General features: G+C 34.2%; 1 protein-coding gene and 1 pseudogene across 1 annotated transcript; both read left to right on the forward strand.

Annotated features, from left to right (window-relative positions):
* The first annotated feature begins 5,452 nt into the window (after positions 1-5,452).
* LOC110691743 (pentatricopeptide repeat-containing protein At3g24000, mitochondrial-like) lies at positions 5,453-9,140 on the forward strand. The gene has a single exon (XM_021868681.1). It carries the CDS (start codon positions 5,599-5,601, stop codon positions 8,716-8,718), a length of 3,120 nt encoding a protein of 1,039 aa, XP_021724373.1. The 5' UTR covers positions 5,453-5,598; the 3' UTR covers positions 8,719-9,140.
* Positions 9,141-9,500: 360 nt separating this feature from the next.
* On the forward strand, positions 9,501-27,001 carry LOC110691742 (annotated as a pseudogene).
* The last annotated feature ends 202 nt before the right edge of the window (positions 27,002-27,203 follow it).

Below are 27,203 nucleotides of genomic sequence, written 5' to 3' on the forward strand. Positions count from 1 at the left end.
GGATGTTTTTCTTCTGATTCATTTGATTGTATTCGAAGGCTTGATAACCCTTGCGATCTCGCAAAATTTTTCACCAACGAAATAATTTCATGACAATCCATTAGATCTAATATCATGGATTCAAACCTAAGAAAATTCACTCCCGAAAGAGGAGATAAACCTTGTCTTTCGAAGGAGGTCGAAAAAGCCTTATCTTTCGAAGAATATTCGGAAACCCTTTCTTTCGAGGGAGAAAAGTTCCTCCCAAAAGGAGGAAGCATTATTATAAACCTAAAAAAACTTTTAAGAAAAATAAGGATTGGGGTTTTTCACTGGTTAAAATCGATGGAAGCCCCTTCAAAAAACAACAATAGAGGCGATGGAGGGTTTAGGAGAGAGGAGAGAGTAATTATGTACTTTAATTTATTTGATTTGAATGTACTTGGGCTGATAACTTAAATTTCAAAAAAAATGCAAAAAATTTTTTTGTCATAATTGTTGAAATTATGTAATTTTAAAAGTTGAAAAAGGGGCATAGCTCGGAATTAAAAGCTAATGGGGCCAAGGTTATTATATTTTTGAGGGCTAAAATACTTTCGTGTTAGCATTGACCATAAAATTTTTTCTATACAAAATTCAAAGTTCATCATTTTACCTCTTTTTTTCCCCACTTAACAAAATTCCTCATTTTACCTTAACATTATAACAAATCACAAGACAAAAATAAAGTATTTCGCATAAAGTTAAAAACTACTCTAAATCATTAAAAAAAATAAGGAGAAACATAAAGTAACAATATACAACATTTAAAATGTAGAAAGTTACGTGTTTTTTTTTTTTTTTTTTTTATGTATGCCACAACATCATATCTAGGCAAATTCTACTCTAAATAATTGACTATTAACAAAAACAAAGAGAAACATAAACTAGCAATATGCTTCATTTATATTTTAGAAGTTATGTGTTTTTTGAATGTATGTGACGATATCACATAAAGGCAAAAGCATGATGGTCATCAATTAATCAAATTAAGACAGTATTTTGAACTTGAAGCATTGAACCTTCATCTAACAACTTATACAAGAAAAAAAATAAAGAAGCGGGATTATAAAAGAAAAAAAAACAGCCAAATTATAAAAGAAAAATAAAAGATTGAGAAAAAAAAAAGTGGGATTATAAAAGGGGGGAAAAAAAGTGGGAGAGTTAGAAGAATTGAACTTGTGACCTTGTGGTATCATGTATTACCTTTTTAAATCAATAACATAATACTAAAACAGACACCAAGAATGATACGTGACACTTTCTGGTGTTGTTTTTTCCTTCCAAAACTCCCTCCTCCATTTTTAGCAAAAATCTTCTATTTTTGGAATATTTGTATAATACAACAATAATAATATTATTACTAATCTTATTTATTATCTTTATACTAATTGTATTCCTTTTTATTTTGTGTTCTATTTACTTAAAGTAGTTACACAAGATTTTGAGACCTTTTAGCTAAGGGAGAATAAGTTATAATTTAGAAGGATGAAATATGGTGAAGAATATAAAATAACGGAGCCAAAAATACAATATTAACATTTAAATTACCAATATATATATATATATATATATATATATATATATATATATAGTTTTACAATAATGGGTTCAATAATGGGGAAAAAAAAATCAATCTATTCATGGTGTTGATTTGAAATCTTATGAACCAATGATAATTGAGTTAGTATTTTGTTAAATATTTCTGTAATAATTGACCAACTTATAACTTTTTTTTTCCTTCAAATAATCAATTAACTACTACTAAAACTGGTCATGCTTACATCGATTATTTTGGATATATGTTAAACTACCATTAAATTAATTCCCGCCAAAACAATATATGATGTCAGCTTTAAGGTTTTTTATTTTTTATTTTTTTTATTTTATTTTTATTTTTTTATTTATTTTTTTTATAATTATTCAACTTAGCTTATTTTTTTAAAGTACATTATATATTTTTTTTATAGCTAAATTAAATTATAAATAAAAAGCCATACGACATCTACATTGTATAGTTTTATTGGGAATAACATGCATCGTTAATGTAATATAACATACACTACTTATAAATATTTTCAACACAACTAATCAACAAATTTTTTTTTTTCAATTGTAGTTTTAATAATTTTTGCCTTATTATATCATCTTTCTTAGACCATCTCCAATGGTAAGACTCAATGGAATTTTTTTAGGAGAAAGAGTATTTTTTTGTAAAGGATACCAATAAGTTGGTATCTAAACTTAGATACTCAAAAAGAAAGTTGCTAAGTTTAGATACTCAACTTTGATTCTCAATTGACAAAAAAGTGGGCCCTTATCAATTTTATATTGATTTATTTAACTTTAAATATTTTTATAAAAATTTAAAATTGTTTATTTAATTGGATATCGTGGGTCATATAAGAAAATGACATTAGTATACTTAAGAGAGTCTCACCATTGGAATATTACCATATCACATGATTTGCTAAATTGAGAAGTGGCTTGGGTATTACCATTGGGTGTGAAAAACAACTCATCTTGTATTTTAATACTCAAAGTTGAGTCTCACTAATGGAGTAACTCTTATATGCATTGCATTTGTTTATTTCAATTCACACGAGTTACCTCATTTTTATATTACACAACTATTTCACCAAATGCCATTGAGAACTTTAATAATTCACCAAATGCCATCAAAGTTTTCAAAATTCACCAAATGACACTGAATGTTTAAAAAATTCACCGGCTGCCATTAATGACTAACGGTCGTTAACTCCATTAGTTATTAGGATTAAATCATGACACATGTCATGATATGATTGGTTCAATTTTTATTAATTAATAAAAAAAAACATTTTTTTTCTCGATATTCATGACAAATATTGTTTGGGTAAAGTTTTAGGGGTTATTTTGACCCTTTATGGGTTAAAATTAAGTTTGAAATTGGCAAAAAAAATGTAAATGTCCCGTTTTGTGTTGAAAAATATCTTGATTAGCGAGTCATTATTTTTTAACTGTGAAAATTGATCAGTTAAGGTTTTGGAGGTAATTTTGATCCTATATGGGTTCAAATTAAGTACAAAATTGGCAAAAAAAAAATAACATAAATGCCCCGTTTCGTGTGTCGAGAAATATCTCAATTTGTGTGCCGATTTTTTTAACTATGTAAATTGTCCAGGTATGGTTTTGGCGGTCATTTGGGTGCTTTATGGGTCTTAAATAAGCTCAGAATTGGCAAAAAAATAATGTAAATGCCCTGTTTTGCGTGTTAAGGTCGTAATTTTTTTTTTATAGTAAAAATTACAAAACGAGGCATTTACGTTAATTTTTTGCCAAATATGAGCTTAAATTAGTTTCTTAAAGCATCAAAATGACCCTCAAAACCTTACCCGGTCAATTTTAATGGCTAAAAAAAAACAACACGCTAATTGAGATATTTCTTGACATAAAAAACAGGGCATTTACGTTAATTTTTTTTCCAATTCCGAGCTTATTTTGAACCCATAGGATCAAAATAACCTCCAAATTAAAACTTTACCCGATTAATTTTCATGGTTAAAAAATAATGACTCGCTAATCGAGATATTTTTCGACACACAAAACGAGGCATTTACGTTTTTTTTTTGCTAATTTCGAGCTTAATTTGAATCCATAAAGGGTCAAAATAACCCCCAAAATTTTACTCGAATAATTTTCGTCACAAAAATCGAGAAAAAAATGTTATTTTTATTAATTAAAATAAATAATTAAAATGAACTAATCATATCATGACATGTGTCATGATTTAATCTTAATGACTAACGAAGTTAACGGCCGTTATTCATTAATGGCACTCGGTGAATTTTGTAAAAACTCGGTGGCATTTGGTGAATTTTGAAAACCTTGATGACATTTGGTGAATTATTAAAGTGCTCAGTGGCATTTGGTGAAATAGCTGTATATTATATCACAAATTAATTATAAGAAAAAACATTATTACTTCCGCGCATCGCATGGACACTAATCTAGTTTTAATAAACATATAAATGTCATAATAGGAAACATTATATAACAATGAATATATTTGATTCGAAATTATAATAAATTGATTCTTTATAATAAATATATTATAATAAATTGATTCTTTAATATACACGTGTATATAATCACACTTTCTAAAATTTATTACAATATCATTACTACTATTTTTTTTTTTATTTATGAATCATTACTATTAGATGGAACACATACATTATCTTAATATCACAATATCTTTTCTATACATGCACAATATCTTCACAAATTAACAATCTTATAATATAAGTTTCATTAGTAAATTCTTTTAATAATTTTTCATACTAGCTACTAAACTTAGTTAACCCATTTTTTTTTTTTTTTTTTTGTGTGTGTTAAGTTTATACTATATAAATAAATCTATTAATAAATGTGTTTAGGAGCCACAAACATCTTTTTATCATGACAACATATCAGAGTTCAATTAACGATATTAGTCCTAACAATGAGCATGTAGTTATACAGGCTAGAGTAATTAGGTTGTGGATTGTACCTTCAAAAGCTTGTTTTGATGAAGCAACTTTGGAAATGGTGTTATACGACACAAAGGTAACAACCATAAGATTGGTGATAAGATTGGTGATCAACTACCTTTAATTCACCATTCTATTTTATTTATATTCTTACTTTATTTTAATCAGTTTATGTTTACGTTTTGTATTATTCATAATTTATTTAGGTGTTCGATATTCATTGCATATCTCTGATATTTTGTTTGTTATATTTTGTTTGTTTGTTATATAGTTGTATAATTTGTTTTGGACTTACATGACACGGGTCCTAAACTAGTGTATCACTAATTTTCACTTAATAATACATATACAATAAATCTGCAGGGGCCAACTTAAAAAATTATGGGCTGCGGGGCTAGGCTACGGGGGCCGGGCCCCTGCTAGCCCCTCTTGTAGCTCCACCCTTGCCTGTTATGTGTTTGTAAACATATACCATAGTATTTTTGTATATAGTGTCAACTTTTCGTAAGATATCAATAAGTAAATATTATCGTTATAATACCTTCTAATGGTGTATAATAGTACTGAGGTATACATGAGGTTTGATAGTACACCATAGTACTAACTGATTGATAGTACATCATAGTACTAACTGATTGAGATTTGATAGTACACCATAGTAATAACTTACTGTAGTTGGTTGTATTAATTGGTTTGATTAATTGATTATATTAGTTGGTTTGACAAGTTAGTTGTAAATAATTGTTATTTGCTAGCTATTTCAGTGCATTTAATAGCTAAAAAGCTAATTGTTCAATGATCTAATTTCAAAAAGCTCTTATAATGAGTTTTTTCTAAAAGAGCTTTTGAGCCCGAAAAGCTATTTTAAGAAGCATTTTATCAAACCCCAAATTAGCTTTTTAAAATAGTCAAACCTCTAATAGGACTCAATAAGCTAAAAACTCTCTCAAAAAGCCCTTTATCATTCAAATAAGGCCGAGTACTATATAGTGTGACTATTGATTAATATACTTCCCGCCAAACAACTAAAAAAACCCAATTTTATAAACCTCCAAACATTCATTTGCCAATGAATTGTTATAGAACAAGATCAGTTGCAACATTTCTTCATCCCCAAATTCAATTCTCTGTATTTTCGCTATATAAGCGTGCATTTCAGACATTCTTAGACCAACATAATATCTCAGACCATAAATTCAACAATACAGATTTACTTTCATGGCTTTCTTATCACCCAAACCCAGAAATTTCTCAATTTCAGACCAAAGGTTTCTCAAATATTACCAAACAATTCACTGGGAAGGCTTTGCATTGCATTTGGTTCAAGGTTTTGATCCCTTTTAGCATATTTCATTCAAATACTTTGATTGGTATGTATTCGAGATTCGGGTGTATTGATGCTGCCCACCATGTGTTCGATAAAATGCCGCTTAGAAATGAGGCTTCTTGGAATACTTTGATTTCTGGGTTTGTAAGAGTTGGTTTGTATGTGAAGGCTTTTAAGTTATTTTGTGAAATGAGAAGTTTTTCTGACTTTGCTTCAAATGGGTTTGTAATATCGAGTTTGATCACTGGTTGTAGTAGGTCAAATGATATGATTTCTCAAGCATTTCAATTACATGGTTTTGTTGTTAAGTCAGGATTATTGGATGATGTCTTTGTTGTTACTTCTATGCTGCATTTTTATGGAACTAATGGGTTTTTGATGGAGGCTAAGACTCTTTATCAGGGAATGCCATATAAGAGTATAGTTACTCGGACTGCGCTGATGGTTGTGTATTCTGATAGTGGACAACCTCAGGAAGTTATTGATATGTATCAGCAGATGAGGCAAGAAGGGGTAGGCTTCAATGAGAATACATTTACTGTGGTGATCAGTTCTTGTGGGATGCTTGAGAATCCAATTTTGGGTCTGCAAGTTCTTGGACATGTTATAAAGTTTGGGTTTGAGTCAAATCTATCGGTTGCTAATTCTCTCATATCAATGTTTGATAGCTTTGGATATTTGGATGAGGCATCATATGTGTTTGATTTGATGAAGCAACGTGATACAATCTCTTGGAATTCAATAATTACTGCTCATGGTCATCACAAGCTTTGTGAAGAATCCCTAGGATACTTCAGGCAGATGCGTTTCGTTCATGATGAGGTGAACTCGGTTACACTTTCCAGCTTGTTATTGGCTTCTGATACTGTTGATTTTGTAAAATGGGGCAGGGGTATTCATGGTCTTGTAGTCAAATATGGATTTCATACAGATGTTTGTGTGTGCAATACTCTTCTTACCATGTACTCTGGAGCTGGACAACTTGATGATGCCGAGTTGATATTTACTACAATGCCAGAGAAAGATTTAATCACATGGAATTCAATGGTAACATGTTATACCCAAAATGGAAAATCCATGGATGCCTTTCGAATTTTGAGTAGCCTTTTGAAGGCAAGGGCATCAATAAACCAAGCCAGTATTGCCAGTGTTTTAGGAGCATGTACTGGCCAAGAGTTCCTTCCTGAAGGCAATATTGTCCATGCTATTGCTGTCAGTTCTGGCCTTGCCAATAATTTGATTGTTGGTAATTCGTTGATTACCATGTATGCAAATTTGGGTTTGACAAATAAAGCTCAAAAAGTTTTTGAGACGATGCCTGATCAAGACACTGTCACATGGAATGCTTTGATCGGAGGATATGCTGAAAATGAAGAAGCTGATGAAGCATTTATTTCCTATAAGTTGATGAGAAGAAGAGGCTTGCAAGAAAATTACATAACCATAGTGAATCTTCTTTCTTCGTTTTCTTCTGCCAGTAGTCTTTTGACGCGTGGAATGTCTGTTCATGCACATATTGTTTGTACAGGTTTTGAATCAGACGAGTATGTGAAGAATTCTCTTCTTACTATGTATGCCAAATGTGGTGATCTTGACTCAAGCAGTGTACTATTCAGTATATCCAGGAACATAACTCCTGTCACTTACAATGCCATAATTTCTGCTAATGCACGTCATGGCCGGGGAGAAGATGCATTGAAACTGTTCAAAAATATGTACAATCTGGGGATAGATTTAGATCAATTTACCCTTTCCAGTGCTTTTGCTGCTGCAGCCAACTTGGCAATCTTGGAAGAGGGTAAAATGCTCCATGGACTGACTGTTAAAATTGGGTTGGACATAAATTTGCATGTAATAAATGCTGCAATGGATATGTATGGGAAATGCGGAGAGTTGGATGATGTCTTGAATATACTTCCAGAACCAGTTAACAGGTCACGGTTATCATGGAACATTCTAATTTCAACTTACTCAAGGCATGGGCTTTTTCAACAAGCGAGGGACACTTTTCATGAAATGCTTGATGTAGGGATAAAACCTGATTATGTGACTTTTGTCTGCCTTCTAAGTGCGTGTAGTCATGGGGGCCTTATTGATGAGGGTCTTGAATATTACTCTTCCATGACAAGGGATTTTGGAATTCCACCTGGAATTGAGCATTGTGTATGTGTGGTTGATTTGCTAGGGCGATCAGGAAGATTTGCTGAGGCTGAGAAATTTCTGATTGAAATGCCAGTATCTCCCAATGGATTTGTTTGGCGGAGCTTATTGGCTGCTTGTAGAGTTCATGTTAATGTCGAACTTGGTAAAAAAGCTGCACAGCAGCTTATACAAATGGGACCTGATGATGACTCTGTATATGTTTTGTATTCTAACGTATGTGCATCAAGTGGGAACTGGGAGGATGTGGAGAGTATCAGAAATCAAATGCAATTGGGTAATGTAAAGAAAAAGCCTGCATGTAGCTGGGTCAAGTTGAAGAACAAGGTCAGCTCTTTTGGAATGGGAGACAAATCCCACTCTCAAACAAAGCTAATAGATGCAAAACTCAAAGAAGTCAAGAAGCTGATTACTGAAGCAGGTTATGTCCCTGATACAAGCTTTGCTTTGCATGATACGGATGAAGAGCAGAAGGAGCACAATTTATGGAACCACAGTGAGAGACTTGCTCTTGCATATGGGTTAATTAACTCCCCAGAAGGCTCAATCATCAGAGTATTCAAGAACCTTCGTGTCTGTGGTGATTGCCACACTGTTTTTAAATTTGTTAGTGCAGCAGTTGGCAGGGAAATTCTATTGAAGGATCCCTACCGGTTTCATCACTTCAAAGGTGGCAAGTGTTCATGTGGGGATTTTTGGTAGTCGGGATGCTATTGTATAGCTGCATAGTAGCAAACACACACATACACACGCAAACATTTTAACTCCTCTTTACCTATACTTATTAGTGAAGTGTGCAACGAATTGGTGTTAGGGAAGAGGGGCAATTTAGGGAGTAGCTTGAAGGAGAACTTAATTAGTTCGTTAGGGAAATGCTCTGTAAATAGACATAATTAGAGAGATAATCATGTTGAAATTTGTTGAATGCTTTGGGTTAGCTTTAAAAGGCTAAATTGGGAGAGAATCTACCTCTAAAAAGTAGAATTATCATCTTCTTCCTATGTTCTGCCATTTATGATGCCCAAGCTATAATAATACATAGCAGTCTTTTAAATGTACTTTTCAGTGTTAACAGTTGGTGAGAGTATAATATATCTCTGTGGTGATAGTTGTCTTGTCTTTGATATCTGGTCTTCTCCTTACCCTATTAATAGGTCTATTTATAGCTATTTTGATTGTTTGTAATGCAGACTTATCAGAAGCATGGTATTTGAATGCAGGCATATTGTTGATCCAGATAAAGTACAGTTGTATAAGATCTTCTGTACTGTATTTCTCCAAATTTCTGCTATAATTTACTTGTCGGTTTTTTATGTCGTCGCCTTGCAAATTCTACGCTACCTGCTGTGCCAGTTGATTCTCATAAACTTTGGGAGCAGCCTACGGATTTCATCATCTCTTCAGTGCATCCATTTAGTTCGGTTCCTTGCAGCTTCAATACACCTTGTGTCCTTGTCTATATTAGGAACTGCAGCTTCTGCTGTTTCTAGGGTTGAAATGCTCAAGGCTTTGTCTATGCGACTTTGCATAGAAACTGAAGGATTAAGCCTAATCTTTAACCTATCTTTCAATTGTTAAGTGGAATGTATTTTTCAGATAAACAGGATACATTTTCAAGATCAGAGAGGATGAGCCCTCCTGTTCTATGTGGGCCACTCTCAAGTTTTCCCTTATCTGAACAGAAATTGCTGCAGAAAGAGCTCAAAACTCTTCCAGAGTACTACAAGCAAGAATTTGCCTGAACTAGTGAATTTCAACCATTATATGGTCTTTTTTTTTTTTTTTTTTTTTTTTTTTTTTTTTTTTTTTTTGACAAATGTTAAAAAAAAAAAAAAAGAGTATAAAAGTCTTCTCCCCGCCAAATCAACATTCCAGCTCTCATACCGTCTTTTATTTTGTCTCTCTCATTAGTCATTACAGTCATCAGCAAGCATATATTATAATCACCAAAATTCTTGTTCATCATTGTCGTCGTCAACACTTATACTTGCGATATTATCATCTGAACCTGTCCATTACTTCATTTCCTTCAATTCTACTGCGATTATCATCGGAATCGGCGAGGTTGAACTTGCTATCAATTGCCATTGACGACTGACGACGCCGGAATATTTTCGATTGAGGAGCTTTGAATTGGCTGCACAATTATTAAAATGGACATCGGTTCGCCGTCGTCCACTTTCTCGCCTCGTGATCGTATCATTCAGGTCATGCTCTTCTTCTTCAGTTCTTCTCTTTGTCTTTGTCTTTTATTTTTTTTTGTATTTTGGGTGTAGATATAATCGCAAAGGGTAAATGATGTAGACGGGATTTGATGTTAGGTTTTTCGAGACTTTAATTAACTAAGATAGTTGATATCCTGATTAACCTTTCAATTTCTACTACTAACCAATTAACAATTAGTAGCAATTATATCTGTAGAACTCTTTAAAAAAATTCCGATTTCTTTATTATTTAAATTTTTGATTAGTAGGTTTTTTTGGGTATGCAAGTGTTGCTGAATAAACTTAATCAAGGTAGATTAATTTGTCAACGATTAAAAAGTTTGATTTTATGGCCGGAATTAAAGCAAAAGGTAAACAATTTGTGGTAAATTTCAGAATGTTTACACGAATTAAGGTTGTTTTGTTCTTATACACCCTAATTATATACTTAAGCTAGGAAAATACAAATTTATTGTTTGAAAGAAGGTTTATATCTTGATGAATCTGTATATGATGACCCTAGTAATGTAGTTGACATCACGATTAGCTTTGCTACAGATTATGCATGCCTTTACATGCGTCATAGATAGCGCTGTGGGAGTAAGGCTTAGGCAGGTTAGACGCTCACCTTGCAATGGATTCTTGGCACTTCATTTCGAACAAAAACGGGCTATAATTTCATATTACACTCAAGCTTGAGACATGTAGTCGTGGCCTGCACAAGTAGTCAAGCCTGAGTAGAACTCGATGCCAAAGCTCAAATGTGCAACTTAGAAGTGGATGGGGGCTTGGAGACATTAGGGAGGCATTGTAAGTTGTGGGTTTGAAATTATGTTCTTTTGTTAAATGATCTTTATAGAGCCATGAAGCCTGAATATAAAAAGTGATATCATAGTATGGGAATTCTTATTAGAAGTCTATGCAATATTTTCAATTATGTTATCAACCATAATGTTCGGAAATCCATCAAAAATGAATTCCATTATCAATTGAATAAATATGAGTTGTGCATTTTAGTGGAGAGTTGTTTTTAAGAAGTATAAAGAAATCTTTATTGTATGTGTACAATGGTTTTTCATACATGTGTTTGAAATATTTAGGCCTCTTTATAGGCCGTAGATTTGAAGTATATGATAGTATACACATCTGCTTATCGTTGTCTAAAACGATAAACATTCTGTAATGGGTAAAATTCACATGGTTTCATCAATGCATCATTGTGTCTGACAAGGTTCCTTTCCTAAGAAAGGAGGGGAGTTATAATATGTCCCTTCCAGAACAAGCATATTTATGATAAAGTTATGTTCTTATAAAACCAAAAGAAATAAGATAAGGAAATGTTTCCTTAAAATTATATTTAAAAGCAGCAAACATTATCTGGATGCGTGGGATACTGGGATCTATGGAGAAGCCAAGGAGACATGCACAAAATGCAGTGTGCCAAGGATTTTGTGCATGTCTCCTGTGGCACTCTGTGCATGTCTACTTGTATACATATTGCTTTGAAGTTGATTCTCTCAAAAAAAAAAAAAAAAAAAAAAAAAAAGAAGTCAAAACAAGAACATTTAGAAATGGAGGGAATAGTACTTTATATGTCGAATGATGACATGCACACAATGGCCCACACACAATTGACAACCCCTTATGTAGTATGTATGTACAATTATCTTGGCTTGACATTTTGCTAAATGGTGATTGTCTTCTTTGGCAGGGACTATCCATGATTGGTGTTCCCGAGGAGTACCTAAGAGATCTCCAGCCTGGTTTGGTGTGTTTTATTAAAAACAATAAACCCTTGTTGTCTGAAATAGTCTCAGCCATTTTACCTACAGACATAGGTGTTTCAGGGGTGGTTTGTGAAAGGAAATTTAGGTCTAAGAAAGCATTGGACCATCTGAACTTGAAAGATGCCTATCGTGAAAGTATGTGTTGGTTAAAGTGGTTGATGTTTGAGCACGAACCAAATACCGCACTGAATAACCTCGCTAATTTGAATGGTTGTCAGCGTGGTGTGTGTGGTGTTATTTGGAGGAAAAATGATTTAGCATTTCGCTGTAATACCTGTGGACATGACCCAGCTTGTGCAGTCTGTCTTACTTGTTTCCAGAAAGGAAATCATGAGAATCATGACTTTTTTACCACCACTCCTGGTGAGGGATGCTGTGATTGTGGCGATGAGTCTGCCTGGAAACGAGAAGGCTTTTGTTCAGAGCACAAAGGCGCAGAACAAATACAGCCTCTTCCAGGCGAGATAGCCAGTTCAATGGAACCCGTATTGGATCTGCTTCTCAAGTTCTGGAAAGACAACATGTTAAGAAGAGATTCAACCAACAAACATGGTACTGAGCTGAGAAAAGTTGTTAATGAGCTTTCCTACAGTGTGGTGGAGATGCTTCTGGACTTTTGCAATCACAGTGAAAGTTTGCTGAGTTTTGTTTCTAAGAGGTTGATTCACACAGTTGATTTACTGAAATTGTTGGTAAGATCTGAGAGGTTCTTAAGTACTGATGTCACAAAGAAGTTGCATGAGTTGCTACTTAAGCTTCTTTGTGAACCTATATTAAGCATGATTTTGCAGAAGTATTCACAGAGTATTACCCTGTTACTATTTCTGAAGTTCTTAAGACATCAAGCTATGATTTTCATAATTCTCTAGTGATGAAGTTTTCTTTGCACATTTTTACTGTGCCAACACTGATGCCACATCTTGTTAAGGAGCGTAATCTCTTGGCTGTGCTGATAAGATGTCTGGGGGAGATTCTCTTTTCTTGTTGCGGAAATGATGGCCGTATTCAGGTAATTTTTATATATTTATATTTTTATTAGTTATGTGTATTTGTTGTGAGCTTGTAATTACGCTTATGTAATATGAGCCTTGGTTATAAAGTGTAACGTAATGGACTTGCTCACAATATCTGTGTATTAGTTAGGTTTGATCTCTGATGTATTGTGAGATGGGAGAGAGGAGGGGGGTTAAGTGATGATATGTTTTGAGAGCTATGTCTTTCTATTTAGAGCAAGATCACAAGTGCTTCTGTGAGAGTTGTTGTGGACTTGTGGTAACTTATGTCATTTTGTTTCTCAATTTTCTTTAGTATTTCTGTAAAAAGGTGAGGGCAAGTATGCTGATGATTCATGTGGTACTCCCTCTGTATTAATATAAGTGCTACACTAGCTGAGTTAAATTTGTTAAAATATTGTGTAAGTGGGGTTTGCAGGGAAATTATAAATTAAAGAGAGTGGTTTAATATTTTATTCAAAAGTAAAAGATGTGAGAGGAAATAATATAAGAAGAAATGTGTGTGTGGACCATGGGAAGAAAGATATTATACAATAACGGAGAATATTTCACATTTAGGTATTGTTCACTTATCTTAAAATTTCGCTTATCTTATTTTATTATTAGCCCTAAACTTATCTTTTCTAGGATGATTTACAAAAATATGGCTTTTTAAGAACTTATTTACGATTCTGCATTGGAATGAAACTTATTTACGAAAATATCGTCCACGTAGGCTCGGAAATACATTTGGTGTAATTTTTTCTTTTAGAGACAAACCGCTACCTTAAGTAGCGGTTTTAGTATCAAAACCACTAACTTAAGTAGCGGTTTGTCTTTAGTACTCCAAGCTGCCTTTTAATTCAATCAAGTAAAATACCGCTACCTCAAGTTGCGGTGTTAGTACATAAACCGGTAGTGGTTTTACTCTAAAAAATAACAATAAATTTATCCGAGCCTACGTGGATAGTAGTTCTATAAATAAGTTTTATTCCGACGCAAAAGTATAAATAAGTTTTCAAATAACCATACTCATCCTCTAATCTGAACTTATTAGCCCTTATCTTATTTCAACTTATTAGCCATTTTCTTCTCTGATTTTATTTTACCTTATATTATTGGACCTTATTAGATCTTATTTTTTTTATATTCGAACCTTATTAGACTTCGAAAAAACTTGCATGGACGCAATTAACGTTATATTGAACATAGTGACCCTAATTTTAACATGGTAGCCTTAATTTTTAACATAGTAACCTTTATTAAAACTTGTGTGACCTTTAATACTATTGTGAATCTGAAATATGACGTTATGTTGAACATAGTGACCCTAATTTTAACATAGTGTCCTTTATTATTCATATTGAACCAATGTATAAAAAATTTCATTAAGAAAAAATTAACCTCTTATAGCCTTTATAATGCCACAATGACTTTTATTTCAAAATAATAACCTTTATTTTAATGTAAAGACTTTTTAAAAAAATAAAATAAAACAAGCATAGTGTCTCTAATATTAGTGGTCCACAATAAATTAGTGTGAACTAGGTCCATTTAAGAGTTTGTAATTAGACTTTATTGGACCTTATTACAAGGTCTTTTTAAACTCTATTGGAACTTATTAACCCTATCTTATCTTTTGTGAACTTATCAACCCTTATTTTATCTTATTTGAACCAATTAGCCCTTATATGAACTAATTATATCTTAATAAGTTGAGGTGAGTAGAGCCTTATGGAAGATTTGCTCTTTAAAAAAAAAATGGCCATTTTTGGAAATTGTGGCTCATAAATAATGAAGGGATTAGAGTATTTGATATGACTTTGCTATCTATATATTCCATTTTTTTCAAATGATTCTTTCCTGTTATCAGGCTCATACTCTAGATTTAATGTGTGTTTCATTTTTCTTATCATCTTTGAAGAGTGTTATCATTTTTTTTTTTTTTTTTAAATTACTATTAGTAGGCATTCCATATCTTATGCCTTAATATGTTGTCGGGAAACTATTATGCAGATTAGCATGTGGCCAGGTGTACACAATCTATGTATCCGTGTCGTGAAAGACATTAATCATGTTATAAGCCATTATGATCTACTAAAGTATGTGATACATGAACGATTCGACATTGTCAAAGATTGGTTGCAAATTATGTCTTTAGTGCAAGGCATGAATCCTCAAAAACGAGAAAGAACCAACTTTAGAGAAGATGTAAATGCTGAGCTACCTTTTAATATGTGCAAATATATTGCCAAAATTCATTTTCTTTTAGTGAAGGGTGCTTTCTCTAGTTCTGACCATGGTAGTGAAGAGATAGATGAGGCTGCTTCTGAGAGAGAGAAAAAAGATGCTGATGATGGATGTAATAAAAAACTAGCTGTAGTTGGAAGGCTTTCTGGTGAAGCTTCATCACAGAAGTTTGACGCAAATCAAGATTTTGTAGTTTTGCCTTCGATCTTACAGTTGGCTTTTGATTCAACAAAGGCTATAGACTGTTGGTTGGCAGAGAGTAATCTTGTTTCTCATGTCACTAGCGACATTTCTAAGTTGGAGGCCTCATTCAGTGTCAAAAAGGGGGTCTACACTTCAGGCTCATCTGATATCCCCTTGGTGACACTGACACATGCCTGCCCAGTAAAAACTGGGGATATGGATAAGGATGTGAATTTCTTCGAATCAGAAACATCTGTTGAAAAAGATGCCTTATCTTTGTTGAGTTTATCTGTTTGGCCAGATATTGACTACGATGTAAGTTCACAGGGGATATCATTACATATGCCCTTTCATGGATTGCTGTCTTTAATTTTGAAGCAGGTTCTTAGGCACTATTGTGGAGATTTTGTACTGACAAATAATGATGACTTCACTTATCTAAATTCTTATTCTGATCACCTTGATTTTTTTCAAAAAGTACTTAGAGGCTGCCATCCATATGGATTTTCTTCATTCATGATGGAGCATCCTCTGCAAAGCAGAGTATTTTGTTCCCAGGTTCGTGCTGGGATGTGGAGGAAAAATGGTGATTCTGCTTTATTATTGTTTCATCGATATCGTTCTATTCGCTGGTATGTAGAAATAGTTTGTAAATCTGAATCCATCTATTTGTCGATATGCATCAATCTGTAAAATTGAGCTTGTGTACACTGCAACGGGATGTGGCTGTGATTGTATGCATATGGGTGCATATCAACTGTTCATTAATGCCACTTGCTCATTTAGTTTTCAAAACTTGTTCTTTCTTGCAGGTCTAATCAAGAGTCAGAGCTTGATCTATTTTTGCTACAGCTATGTGCTGCTTTTGCTCCAGCTGACCTATATGTAACAAGAATCTTAGAACGTTTTCAATTGTCCAATTACCTTGCTTTGGATCTCAAGCATGTTAGTGAGTATGTCATCTCTTCAAACCTCTTAGCTAACACTTGTTGATTTATTTCCTGAAGCTCTCCTTATGAAATGTGAATGAACATGCCTTTGTCTTTTAAATCTATTTTGATTTTTTATTTTTGTGCTGAGCTTGGGCTTTATTGCTTAGTATTGATGCTTATGTTCAATTGTTTTTTTTTTAATCAAATTGGTTTACTTGTTACTGCCATACTTGCAGGTATGAAACAGTTACCTGCATTACTCTAATAATACAGATAGTCAAAGAGAGGCAATTGTGTGGACTAACAACATCTCAGAGTCTGCAAAGAGAACTGATCTGCAAGCTTGCAACAGGTGATTCTACACACAGTGAGCTTGTCAAGGGTCTACCTAAGGAACTATGTAAACTGGATTTGCTACAGGAGGTCTTAGATAAAATTGCTTCTTACTCCAGTCCATCAGGATTAAATCAGGTTTGCTTTTTATCTGCCTGTTCTTTTCTCCTTTCTTTTCCATTTTGTGTCTGGCCCATTCATGCATTCTTGCTCATGATTTCTGTACAGGGGAAGTACTCTCTACGAATGCCATATTGGAAAGAACTGGATCTGTATCATCCATATTGGAAACCGAGAGACTTGCAGGTTGCTGAAGAAAGATACTCTCGATTTTGTGGGGTTTCTGCCCTGAGTGCTCAATTGCCAAAGTGGACAAACGGTCTATCAACCATTAATTGGAATAGCTAGAGTAGCTACTTGCAAGACTATCCTCCAGGTTATTCGGGCTGTCCTCTACTATGCTGTCTTTACGGATAGATCAGCAAAATCCTCTGTCGTTACAGAAAATAGATCGGCAGAGTCACGTGCTCCTGATGGGGTACTTATAACTGCGCTGCACTTGCTTTCGCTAGCTTTAGATATTTGCTCTTTAGAGAAAAAATCTGGCCATATATCTACTCATGATGGTGATTGCTTTCCATTGCTGTTTGTTGCAACGGAGGAAATTGAAGTGGGGTTGCATGATGAATCTGGTTGCCCGAGTTTACTATTACTTCTGGTCGTGTTGATGAGGATGCACAGGAAAGAAAACATTGGCAGCTCAACGGAAGCAGGGAACTTCAATATTTCTTCCCTTGTAGAAGTTCTGCTGAAGAAGTTTGCTGAATTAGACTCGAAATGCATGGTGAAACTGCAGCAGTATGCTCCTGAAATTGTTGATTACAGAACTGATGATATAGTGGATTTAAGTTCAGCTTCTGATTCAAAAAAGCAGAAGATGAAAGCCAGGGAAAGACAAGCTGCCATTTTGGTAAGACACCGAGGCTATACTATGCATGAAAAAAGTTGATTACTGACATTAGGTCTTGAAAGAGTGCAAGAGGACAGAAGTCAGCTAGTCATTGATAGGATTCTTACCTCAGTTGATAATTTAAATATTTTAATTTTGTTTTCATTTTATACAGTTTTTTATAAGCTGCTCTTGGATGTGGTTATAATACTAAGAATGGCCACTTTTTTGACATATTTTGTCTTTAAAGTGTTGTGATAATTGTTTATGATATGATTTTTTCTGCATTGTACAGGCAAAAATGAAAGTTGAGCAATCTAAATTTCTAGCAAACTTGAAGGGTTCAGCTGATACTGAGTCTGATCATTCTGGCTTTGCGAATTTTGAATATGCTTCTAATGTTCTACAAGATTTAGAAGAGACACACATTTGTTGTCTTTGCCATGATCCTAATTCTACAAACCCAGTATCTTTCCTTATTTTACTGCAGGTATGCCGATTTCATTCTTTGTTATTACTTTTAGTGTAATAGACATTTTTTTTTTCTCCATTTTATTGGCCTTTCTTTTTTGGGAATTTTTTTTTCCTCCCATTTTTAAGATATAGACGAAGGCATCAAGGCAAAAGTAAAGAATGGATGAAAGCCCTATTGGGGAAAAACAACACTGCATGAATTATCTCTCTCTTTTGGCTTCTTGCCAGTTTGGGGTGGTGGTGGCCTAGTGGGATAGGTTTAGATTTTTACGAAATTTCCTTTTGTCTGAAATGGAAAATAGAGAGTTGTCCGTTACTTGTATCAAGGCCGATCCTCAAAGCTTTGACTTCTCAAAGAGTCAAAGTATTAATGGCCAGCCTGCACCTCAATTATAAAACAATCCATGGGCATATCAAGAGTGGGTTTTTTTTTTCCTCCTGTGGGATGGGATAATCTAAACAGAATACGTCCTTCTAAAGATGTTGTTACCAAACTCTTTTTAGTGGGACTCTGTTGTTTTCACAGCAGCTCCATTTCTAATGTAACCTCAAAGAATACATCTTATTAGAAATTTTTATTCGATCAGCAATGCGTTCTATTAGATTCTCAGCCCTTTAAAACTAATTCTTGATCCTGCCAGGAAAGATTGTATTTGCGGTTGTAGGGCATAATTCTGGGTGGAAAATTCTATATGAAGGTTATTACAACATAGTTCTTTTATGGGTTGGAATGTGAGGCATTAGGAAGGATTAAATTTAGAAGATGGGTGTAGCAAAAATGTGCTTGATGAGATGGATGTTGTGGAATCATCATAGAATTTGTAATTAGGATATTCAGTAAGGTTGGAGCTATATGTATTAAGGATAAAATAAGGGATTACATTGGATTGGGCATGTGCAACAGAGGCCAGTAGATGCTCCAGAAAGGAAATCAGAGAGGTATTATACAGATTTTAGAAGAAGCCAAGGGAGGCTGAAGATGACTGGAGGAATTTGAAAACAATATGAATTATATTGGATTTGCAAAAGCATTTAATACTAGATAATAGCAAATAAAGGAGAAAAGATAAATATGTGGATGACCAAAAGAAATTAATTCTTGGTTCATGCAGCCGACCCCATCTTTTTGGGATAAAGGCTTGTTATCGCAGCTTGAACCTTGTCATTTCTGAATATATAGGTCTGCTCATCCCCTATGACCCGATTTAGTTTACCTATCTGGTCCACATTTCGTGGTTCAAGAGGTGGAATCACAAACCAATAAAATACCAGTAACTGCATTTTGCTGTGTGATTCTAAAAAATAAATCTATTTTCTAGTTATAGAAAAGGAATTCCTAATTAACTTATGCCACTTAATTTTAAAGACTAAAGAGTCTATATATGGTACATCCTTAGAAACCCACTGGTTTTGAAGCTTTCTAGCATTCCTTAATAGACCAAGCTTTTCTTATCAGCTTTCTCAATTCGCTTTCAAATCCAAGAATAGAGATTTTTTTTTTCTTTTTTTATTCATTTGTTAAGTTTTGCTACTGTGGTAATTATTTTCTAGATTGCCGCATCAGGGTTGGTTTGTTGGCTAATAGATATTGTCTACAATAATCTTCTGAATATTGGTTAAAACACTAATTTTATTTTATCTTTCTTATTCGTTTTGAAAAATAAACAGAAATCTAGGGTTGTAAACTTTGTTGACAGAGGTTATTCTGCATGGGACCAAGGCTGGCATTCTGATGGGTTGGAGAGCTCTGTAAAAGCATGTATGGAAAATGATCCTCTTGCTAGTGGTTCTAATGCCATCTCTGTGGAGAGTTTACCATCTTCTGAGTTATTGCCATTAGTTGAACGTGCAATAGATGAGTTTGCTGCTCAGGCTCACCCTGAAGAAATTAATAGTTTTGTAGATTTTTGCAAGTCTAAGTTTCCCGAGCTTCAAAAAATAAAAAAACCTGGAAAATCTGCTGAGATGAGGAATAAGACTGCATACTCCCTTGAGTCTTTAGAGCAAGATTTGTTTTTATCTATTTACAAAGAGATGAGTTATAATCAAAAATCTGGTTTTACGAGCAATGGTGAAGGAATCTCTACTGCAGAGGATACTACAAGTTCATTAAACCAGGTCTCTCTGTTGCTTGCAAAATATATAGCTGCTGTCACAAAACAGTACAAGGATACTTCACAAAACAACAACATATTACCTTCTTATGATGGGTTTGGCCCCTCAAATTATGACGGGATTTATATTTCCTCTTGTGGCCATGCTTTTCATCAGGGTTGTCTTGATCGTTATTTGTCATCAAATGAAAGGTGAGTTTTGCTAGGTGATTCAATTTCTGTGACTTCTACTCTAGATAAACAAAGGTGTTCCACTTTGGGTACCTCTCCCTTACAGTATAAATTTTTGGTTTAATTGATGATCTGACACTCATAAACTTTAGAAAAAGTCCCCAAAAGGTCCAAAAAAAAAAAAAAAAATTCAAAAATTCATTAACAAATTCTGAAAAATTAGAGAAAGAAATAAAGCTATTTTGGGAGAATTCTTGTGTAGATTTTTTTTTTTTTTTTTTTTTTTTTTTTTTTTTTTTTTTTTCTCTTTTGTGCACTGATATGGAAATATTGATAAAAGACATGAAAAAATTGCAACATGAAACTTTTTTAGGGATGACCGGATGACTGGACATGAAAATCCTGTTGGAAAATCCTAGGAAAAACAAAGTTTAAAGAAACCTTTTTTGCATTTAAAGGTACAAAATAGTACATGCCTTTCCTTAATTTGAGTCCATTATCGTTCTCATCCTCCTTTCACCATTAGGCTCTGTTTTTTTTCAACTTAAACCAATAATATTCTATAAAAATCATATTTCATTTGGTCAGGGGAAAAAAAAAAAAAAAATTGCCAAGAATAACACTACCTTTTGCCTGTCTTCCATTAATGGACCGACTTTTGAATTATTTCAAAACATTTGCCAAAATAGAACGTGATTGGTAACCTTTTTAATAGGTTACGTGTAACACGTGTCACAATGTCATTGGTCATTTTTTTTTTAAAAAACCTTAAAATAAAAAAAATACTTAGAACTAAAGAAAAACCTGAAATTAAAAAAAAAAAACCCTCCCCTTTGCTGACAGCCACCCCAGAACCACCCTCTCCCGCCGGCAGCTAGAGCCCCCTACCCGGCTCGGCGGCACCCTCCTGACCCAGACCCTGACCACCCAGCCCTCCCCTTCCCCTGAATCACCTTCCCCCCACCCTAAAACCAAAGCCTAGCAATCTTCGACCGCCGCCAATTCTCCGGCAACTCCTCCAATTTTGTCACCTCCATCTCCGGCAACACCGACTGCATATCAAGCTTCCTCATTTCACCACCATTTTTATCCCATTCAATGTCAAAATTATGCATTCTATCGCATTGGAATCAATACCCACATCATTACCTATTTTGGTTTCGGGATGAAAGTGGGGTGGTTTCTGGCATGGTGGTGGTGACTTGGAGTAGAGAGAAAGGGGGTTCTTGTGGAGTGATGAAGATGGTGGGGGTAAGCCAGTAAGGTGGTTCGGGGAAGGGGAAGGGGAGGGGCTGAGTGGTCGGGGTCTGGGTCAGGAGGGTGCCGCCGGCGCCGGGTAGGGGGCTCTGGCCGCCGCGGTAGTGGGTGGTTCTGGGGTGGCTGCCGGCAGGGGGAGGGTTTTTTTTGTTTAGATTTTTTTTTTAAAGTTTTTTTAATTTAAGTTTTGTTTTTTAAGTCATTATTATTAAAGAAAAATGTTAAAATATATTAAAAAAAAAATGTTTTAACCTATCACACATGTGACACATGTCAAATGTAATCTGTAAAACAGGTTACAGGTTTTTTGTTCCATTTTTGGCAGATATGTATCAAAGGTCGTTCCGTTCTTAGAAGACCACTGAAAGGTCGTATTATTTTTGGCAAATTTTCCAAAAAAAAAAGAATGTAAATTCATATAAAAATTTAGTAGTGCGAGAATACTAATCTTACCAGAGTTACCACACTTGATAACATTGATACAAATAAATGTTCAAGATGTAAAATCAATTTATCATCCTTATGTTAAGTTTCATTTATAGGCTTCATACTGATCTTACCGGAGTTACCACGTTGACATTAGTGCTTTCAGTATAGTGGTGGCTAGTAGCAAATAGCAATTGACCAATTGCAATTTTAATGGAATGAATGGATTGAACCATCTTTCTGTCTAAGCTATATAATTTTGGTTATCATGTAGGTGATGACAGATTCACATTAGTGTGCTAGTTTGAAGGAGAAAAAAAAATAAATAATCAACATAAACAGCTGCCCTACTTATACTTTTAAGTTGAATACTTATGCCTTCTTGTAGTTCACCTTATTTTTTATTTCAAATGTGCTTTGCATTGCACAATCAAGTGTTATCTCTGTGGTGATAGCTTTCTTGTCTTGTTATATCTGGTCTTCTTACTCTAGAAGTCGTTCACAGCTATTTTGATGATATAAATTGCAGACTTATCAGTAGACGAATGGTATCTGAAGGCAGACTTATTGATGATTCAGATCAAGTACAGTTCTATAAGATCTTTAGTGCTGCTTCTCTCCACATTTTTGTTATATTTCACTAATTACTTCTTTACAGGGTAAGTTTCTCTGTCCTGTATGTCGCCGCCTTGCAGATTCTGCACTACCCGTTGTACCAGGTGATTCTCATAATGTTTGGGAGCAACCTACAAATTTCAATATCCTTTCAATGCATTCTCTTGGCTCTTTGACTGCATCGAAGGAGGAATGTGGTTCATTGCGGCTTCAGTATGCCTTGTCTATGTTACAAACTGCAGCTTCTACTGTTTCAAGAAGTGAAATGCTGAAGGCTTTGCCTATGGAGAGAAATATAAGTATCAGCCCTAATCTTGAACCTGTCTTCCAATTGCTAAGTGGAATGTATTTTCCAGGGACACGAGACATTTTCTTAAGATCAGGGAGAGTGAGCCCTTCTGTTCTTATGTGGGCCACTCTCAAGCATTCACTTGTATCAACAGAAATTGCAGCTCGTTGCGAAAAGAGCTCTCTAAGTGCAAGAAAAGGCCTTAGTTCTTTGTATGACGAGTATAGGTCATCTTGTGGGTTTATACTGCCAATGCTGTTAAAAGTCATCCAAAGCACTAGAAGCACACACTTGCCTGATTTGCTTGTAAGGTTTAGAGGCCTTCAACTCTTTTCAGCATCCATTTGCTCTGGCATTAACAGCGATAAGTGCCCAGAGGGAGCAATCAGTGGAGAAGGTAGGAGAATTTTTTTTTTTATTTTTTTATTTTTTTTATTTTTATGTTTATATCCTTTATTACTATATCCATCACAAAACTGTGTTTTTGACCGAGTGCAATTCCCTTGTCTTTGGGAAAATCTTTTTGATGTCTATGTATATTCCCTCTATATTATTATTTTTATGTATCCATCTTGAAACAGTATTTGTAATTGACTGAATTGCTCCTCTTATTTAAAAGAATTAGTGGTGGACGGGTGAGAAAAATCTAGTCTAATGCTTTCATGTTAGGTAAGCTTGTAGTAAAATCTAAGTTATATGCTATTGGCCAATTCCTGGAAAGTGTGAATAGCTGAAATTCCACATGGGTGGAATAGATTTTCCTGCAGATATTGAGGTCTCCTTGTTTGAGTTTCATGTCTGTCTTTGCAGTTTTCACTGCTTTTTGCAGATTTATTTAACTTTTGCTTTTTAGTTATATTGAGTATTGACAATCTTCAAAAAAGGTTGATTAATATAGTGTGTACCTCTGCTTTGAGAATCTTGCACTTACACGCCGTATAATATAATGTTTATTCTATGATGGCGTAGTATGCTCTTCATTTAATAAAGTATACTTCCTCCGTTCTAGTAATATTGCAACAACTGCACTTTTTCACTATTCATCACACTTGTTTGACCACATATTATGATTTATATGTAAAGTAAAATATAGTCATGTGGGGTCTTGTTAGATTCGTCTCGTAAAATACTTTCACAATATCAACTTTTTATAATTTTTACTCTTATATAATTATAGATATTTAACATATAAAATGTGTTTTGGGATGCGTAATTTCATCCTTGTTGCAATATTTGTGGAACATAGGAACTATTTGGCTAAATGATGCTTTTATTTTTGGGAAGCATGGTACATGAACAGTACTCAATCTGATCAATGGTGCCAATTTTGTTTATACATATTGTTAAATTTTGATTTTAGTTTGATAGCAGTTCTGTATAAATCATTAACTGTCGTCATTTCCTCTCTTATTGGCTCTTAAATATGCTGAGCTTATTTTCATAAACATGTTGCATCTAATTAATTTAATTTTTCAGGAAATATTTTGTGGATATTAAAACATGCAAATGGGGAGATGGTGTATCCTGATATGCAATTTTGGGATCAAGCTTCACACCCTGTTCTTATTCATGATCCTTTCTCAACATTGATGTGGGTTCTATTTTGCCTACCCTCTCCATTCCTGTCAACAAGAGACTCTTTCTTATCTCTTGTGCATGTGTTTTATGGTGTCTCTATCATTCAGGTGTGTTAGAATTCCTTAATTATTACTTTATTGGTCCTGCAACTATGTGTTGATTCAGCATGTTCATCTCTGTATGCTTATAAAACTTTTCAGGCTGTATTCACGTACTGTTCATACGCACACTGTAACGTGAATGATTTAGGATTCCATGATTGCCTGATTGCTGATATAGCCAAGCTAGCTGAAAAATCTGCCATTACAAAGCACATTTTCGTTTCAAATCATGTCGATCCGTCTTGTCATGTCAAAGATGTGATTGATAATTTAACCTTACCATATCTCCGAAGATGTCTGTTGTTACAGAAACTTCTAAAGTGTTCTGCAATTTCACCTTCCCCTTTAAGGGTCGATGACTTTGATAAATCAATAGGTACCTCTAATTGCCAGGAGGATGCTGGTATGCTGGGGAATAGGGATGAGACAAATGAATTACGCAACATTTTTAGAATTCCTCCACTGGATATAGTTCTTAAAGATGGAGGTCTACGTTCTATGATGTTAAAATGGTTTCATCATTTTTCTAAGGACTTTGAGAATCAATGTATTCACCGTACTCTGTATTCAACTCCAGCTTTTCCATTTCAGCTGATGCGTCTTCCTGCTGTTTACCAGGATCTTTTGCAGAGGTTTTTGTTTTGCTTTGTTTCACTTTTTATTTTTCAAAATTTTTTATTTTCAAACGTTGAGTAGGTGATTTTAGTATGCTAATTCTACCCACAACAAACAAACAAACAAACAAACAAAAAACTCTAGAAGCTAGTTAGCTAGGTTAAGTTCAAGCTTTAGTGTCATGACTAGGGTGGGCTATTGTCATTGTTGCTGTTAAATTTAACTGAAACAGATTCTTATGTGTATTGCTTAAAAAATCTTAAATTCTCTATAAAACGGTGCTATTTGATTCAGGTATATAAAAGTTCCATGTCCAATCTGTGAGACTGTGCAAAATGAACCTGCCTTGTGCCTTTTGTGTGGTAGATTATGCTCTCCAGCCTGGAATTCTTGCTGCAGGTTAGTATTGCTTTTTCCATTCTTATTGAATCAATGGAGAATAATGATTTTTTTTTACTCAAACTGTATATTTTAACTGCTTTCTGATATTATCATTGTATCTAGTGGAAGCGAATGCCAAGCTCATTCAACGTCATGTGGCGCTGGGACTGGGGTGTTCCTTTTGATTAGGGTAAGGATTCCATGACCTCTTGCAGGCTATTATTTTCATTGTTTTCCCTTTTTCTTGGGAATACATGCCTACCTCCTCCACCCTTTTTTTTTTGTGTGGATTTTCACTAAGCTTTTTTTTTTTTTTTTTTTTTTTTTTCCTGTGAATAGAAAACAACAATTTTACTTCAGCGAAATGCACGCAAAGCTCTTTGGCCTTCGCCTTACCTTGATGCATATGGTGAAGAGGTAATAGTAAAATACAGAAGATTTCATTATGCAAGTTACTTTTGTTCTGTCAAAGCCCAGTGAAGTATAGCTAATGGTTTCTCTCTGTGAAATGCTTTTACTTACTGTATGTCTACACTCAGATTAAGTCAACATGCTCATGTTTCAGTTAATCCATAGGGCGGACTGATAAGACTGGTTGTTTTGTTATATGTTGAGAAAATTACGAAGTTGATTAGGTTTTCATCATCTTAGCTTCATTCTCCATTACTCATATTTTATTCACAGGATGCTCAAATGCGTAGGGGCAAGCCACTGTATCTAAATGAGGAGCGGTATGCAGCTTTGACGTACATGGTGAGGGCTGAAATTTTAACATCATTTTGTTGCTTTCTTTTAGCAATTTTGTTGCTCCATTGTCATACATTAACTCCATATCTATTTCAAGTTCTTGTACACTTAAAACACTTTTTTCATTTAGGTGGCTTCTCATGGCCTTGATCAAAGCTCCGAAGTTCTTCGTCAAACCACAATTGGTGCCTACTCCTTGGTTTAATTCTCTGAAAAAGCTCTGGTTGTGTGGTACACTACTATCCTTTATGTAGATTTACCCTACTTTAACCATAGCTCATGAAGAACGTCAGATGCATAGTTGTGACCTACAAGCGAGCATTGCAGATGAGTTGACATTATCACTGTCTTATACGACGTTATATTGCTTCGTTTGTCAGGTGGAAATTACAATCCCTACGAATAAGGAATATGAAGATTTAATCTAACCGTGAGATGGTTGAACCAACTATTTATATATATTTTTTTTCCATTAATATTGTGTCGTTTATTATAATTTGTATCTATATAAAGCTTTAGAGTTTTTATCCACTTTTTTTTTTTTAATGTAGACTATGATTAATTATCTAAAAGTAAATGATTATTTATCATACTTTCAAAAAACTATTTCAAAATCAATGATTGATAGTATATTGTTTTATCATTATTGTATGGTTTTTGGTTCCATTAGTATTGTGCGGTTAAGTTATCGTTGAGTGTTTATCCATGTATAAACTGTTTTAGATACTTTGTTATGGCCATTTGTATCATTTAAGAAATGATTTCAAAGTCAATAATAATATATTACCT

The sequence above is a fragment of the Chenopodium quinoa genome, unplaced genomic scaffold (genome assembly GCF_001683475.1).
Source record: "Chenopodium quinoa cultivar QQ74 unplaced genomic scaffold, ASM168347v1, whole genome shotgun sequence".
Classification (NCBI taxonomy): Eukaryota; Viridiplantae; Streptophyta; class Magnoliopsida; order Caryophyllales; family Amaranthaceae; genus Chenopodium; species Chenopodium quinoa.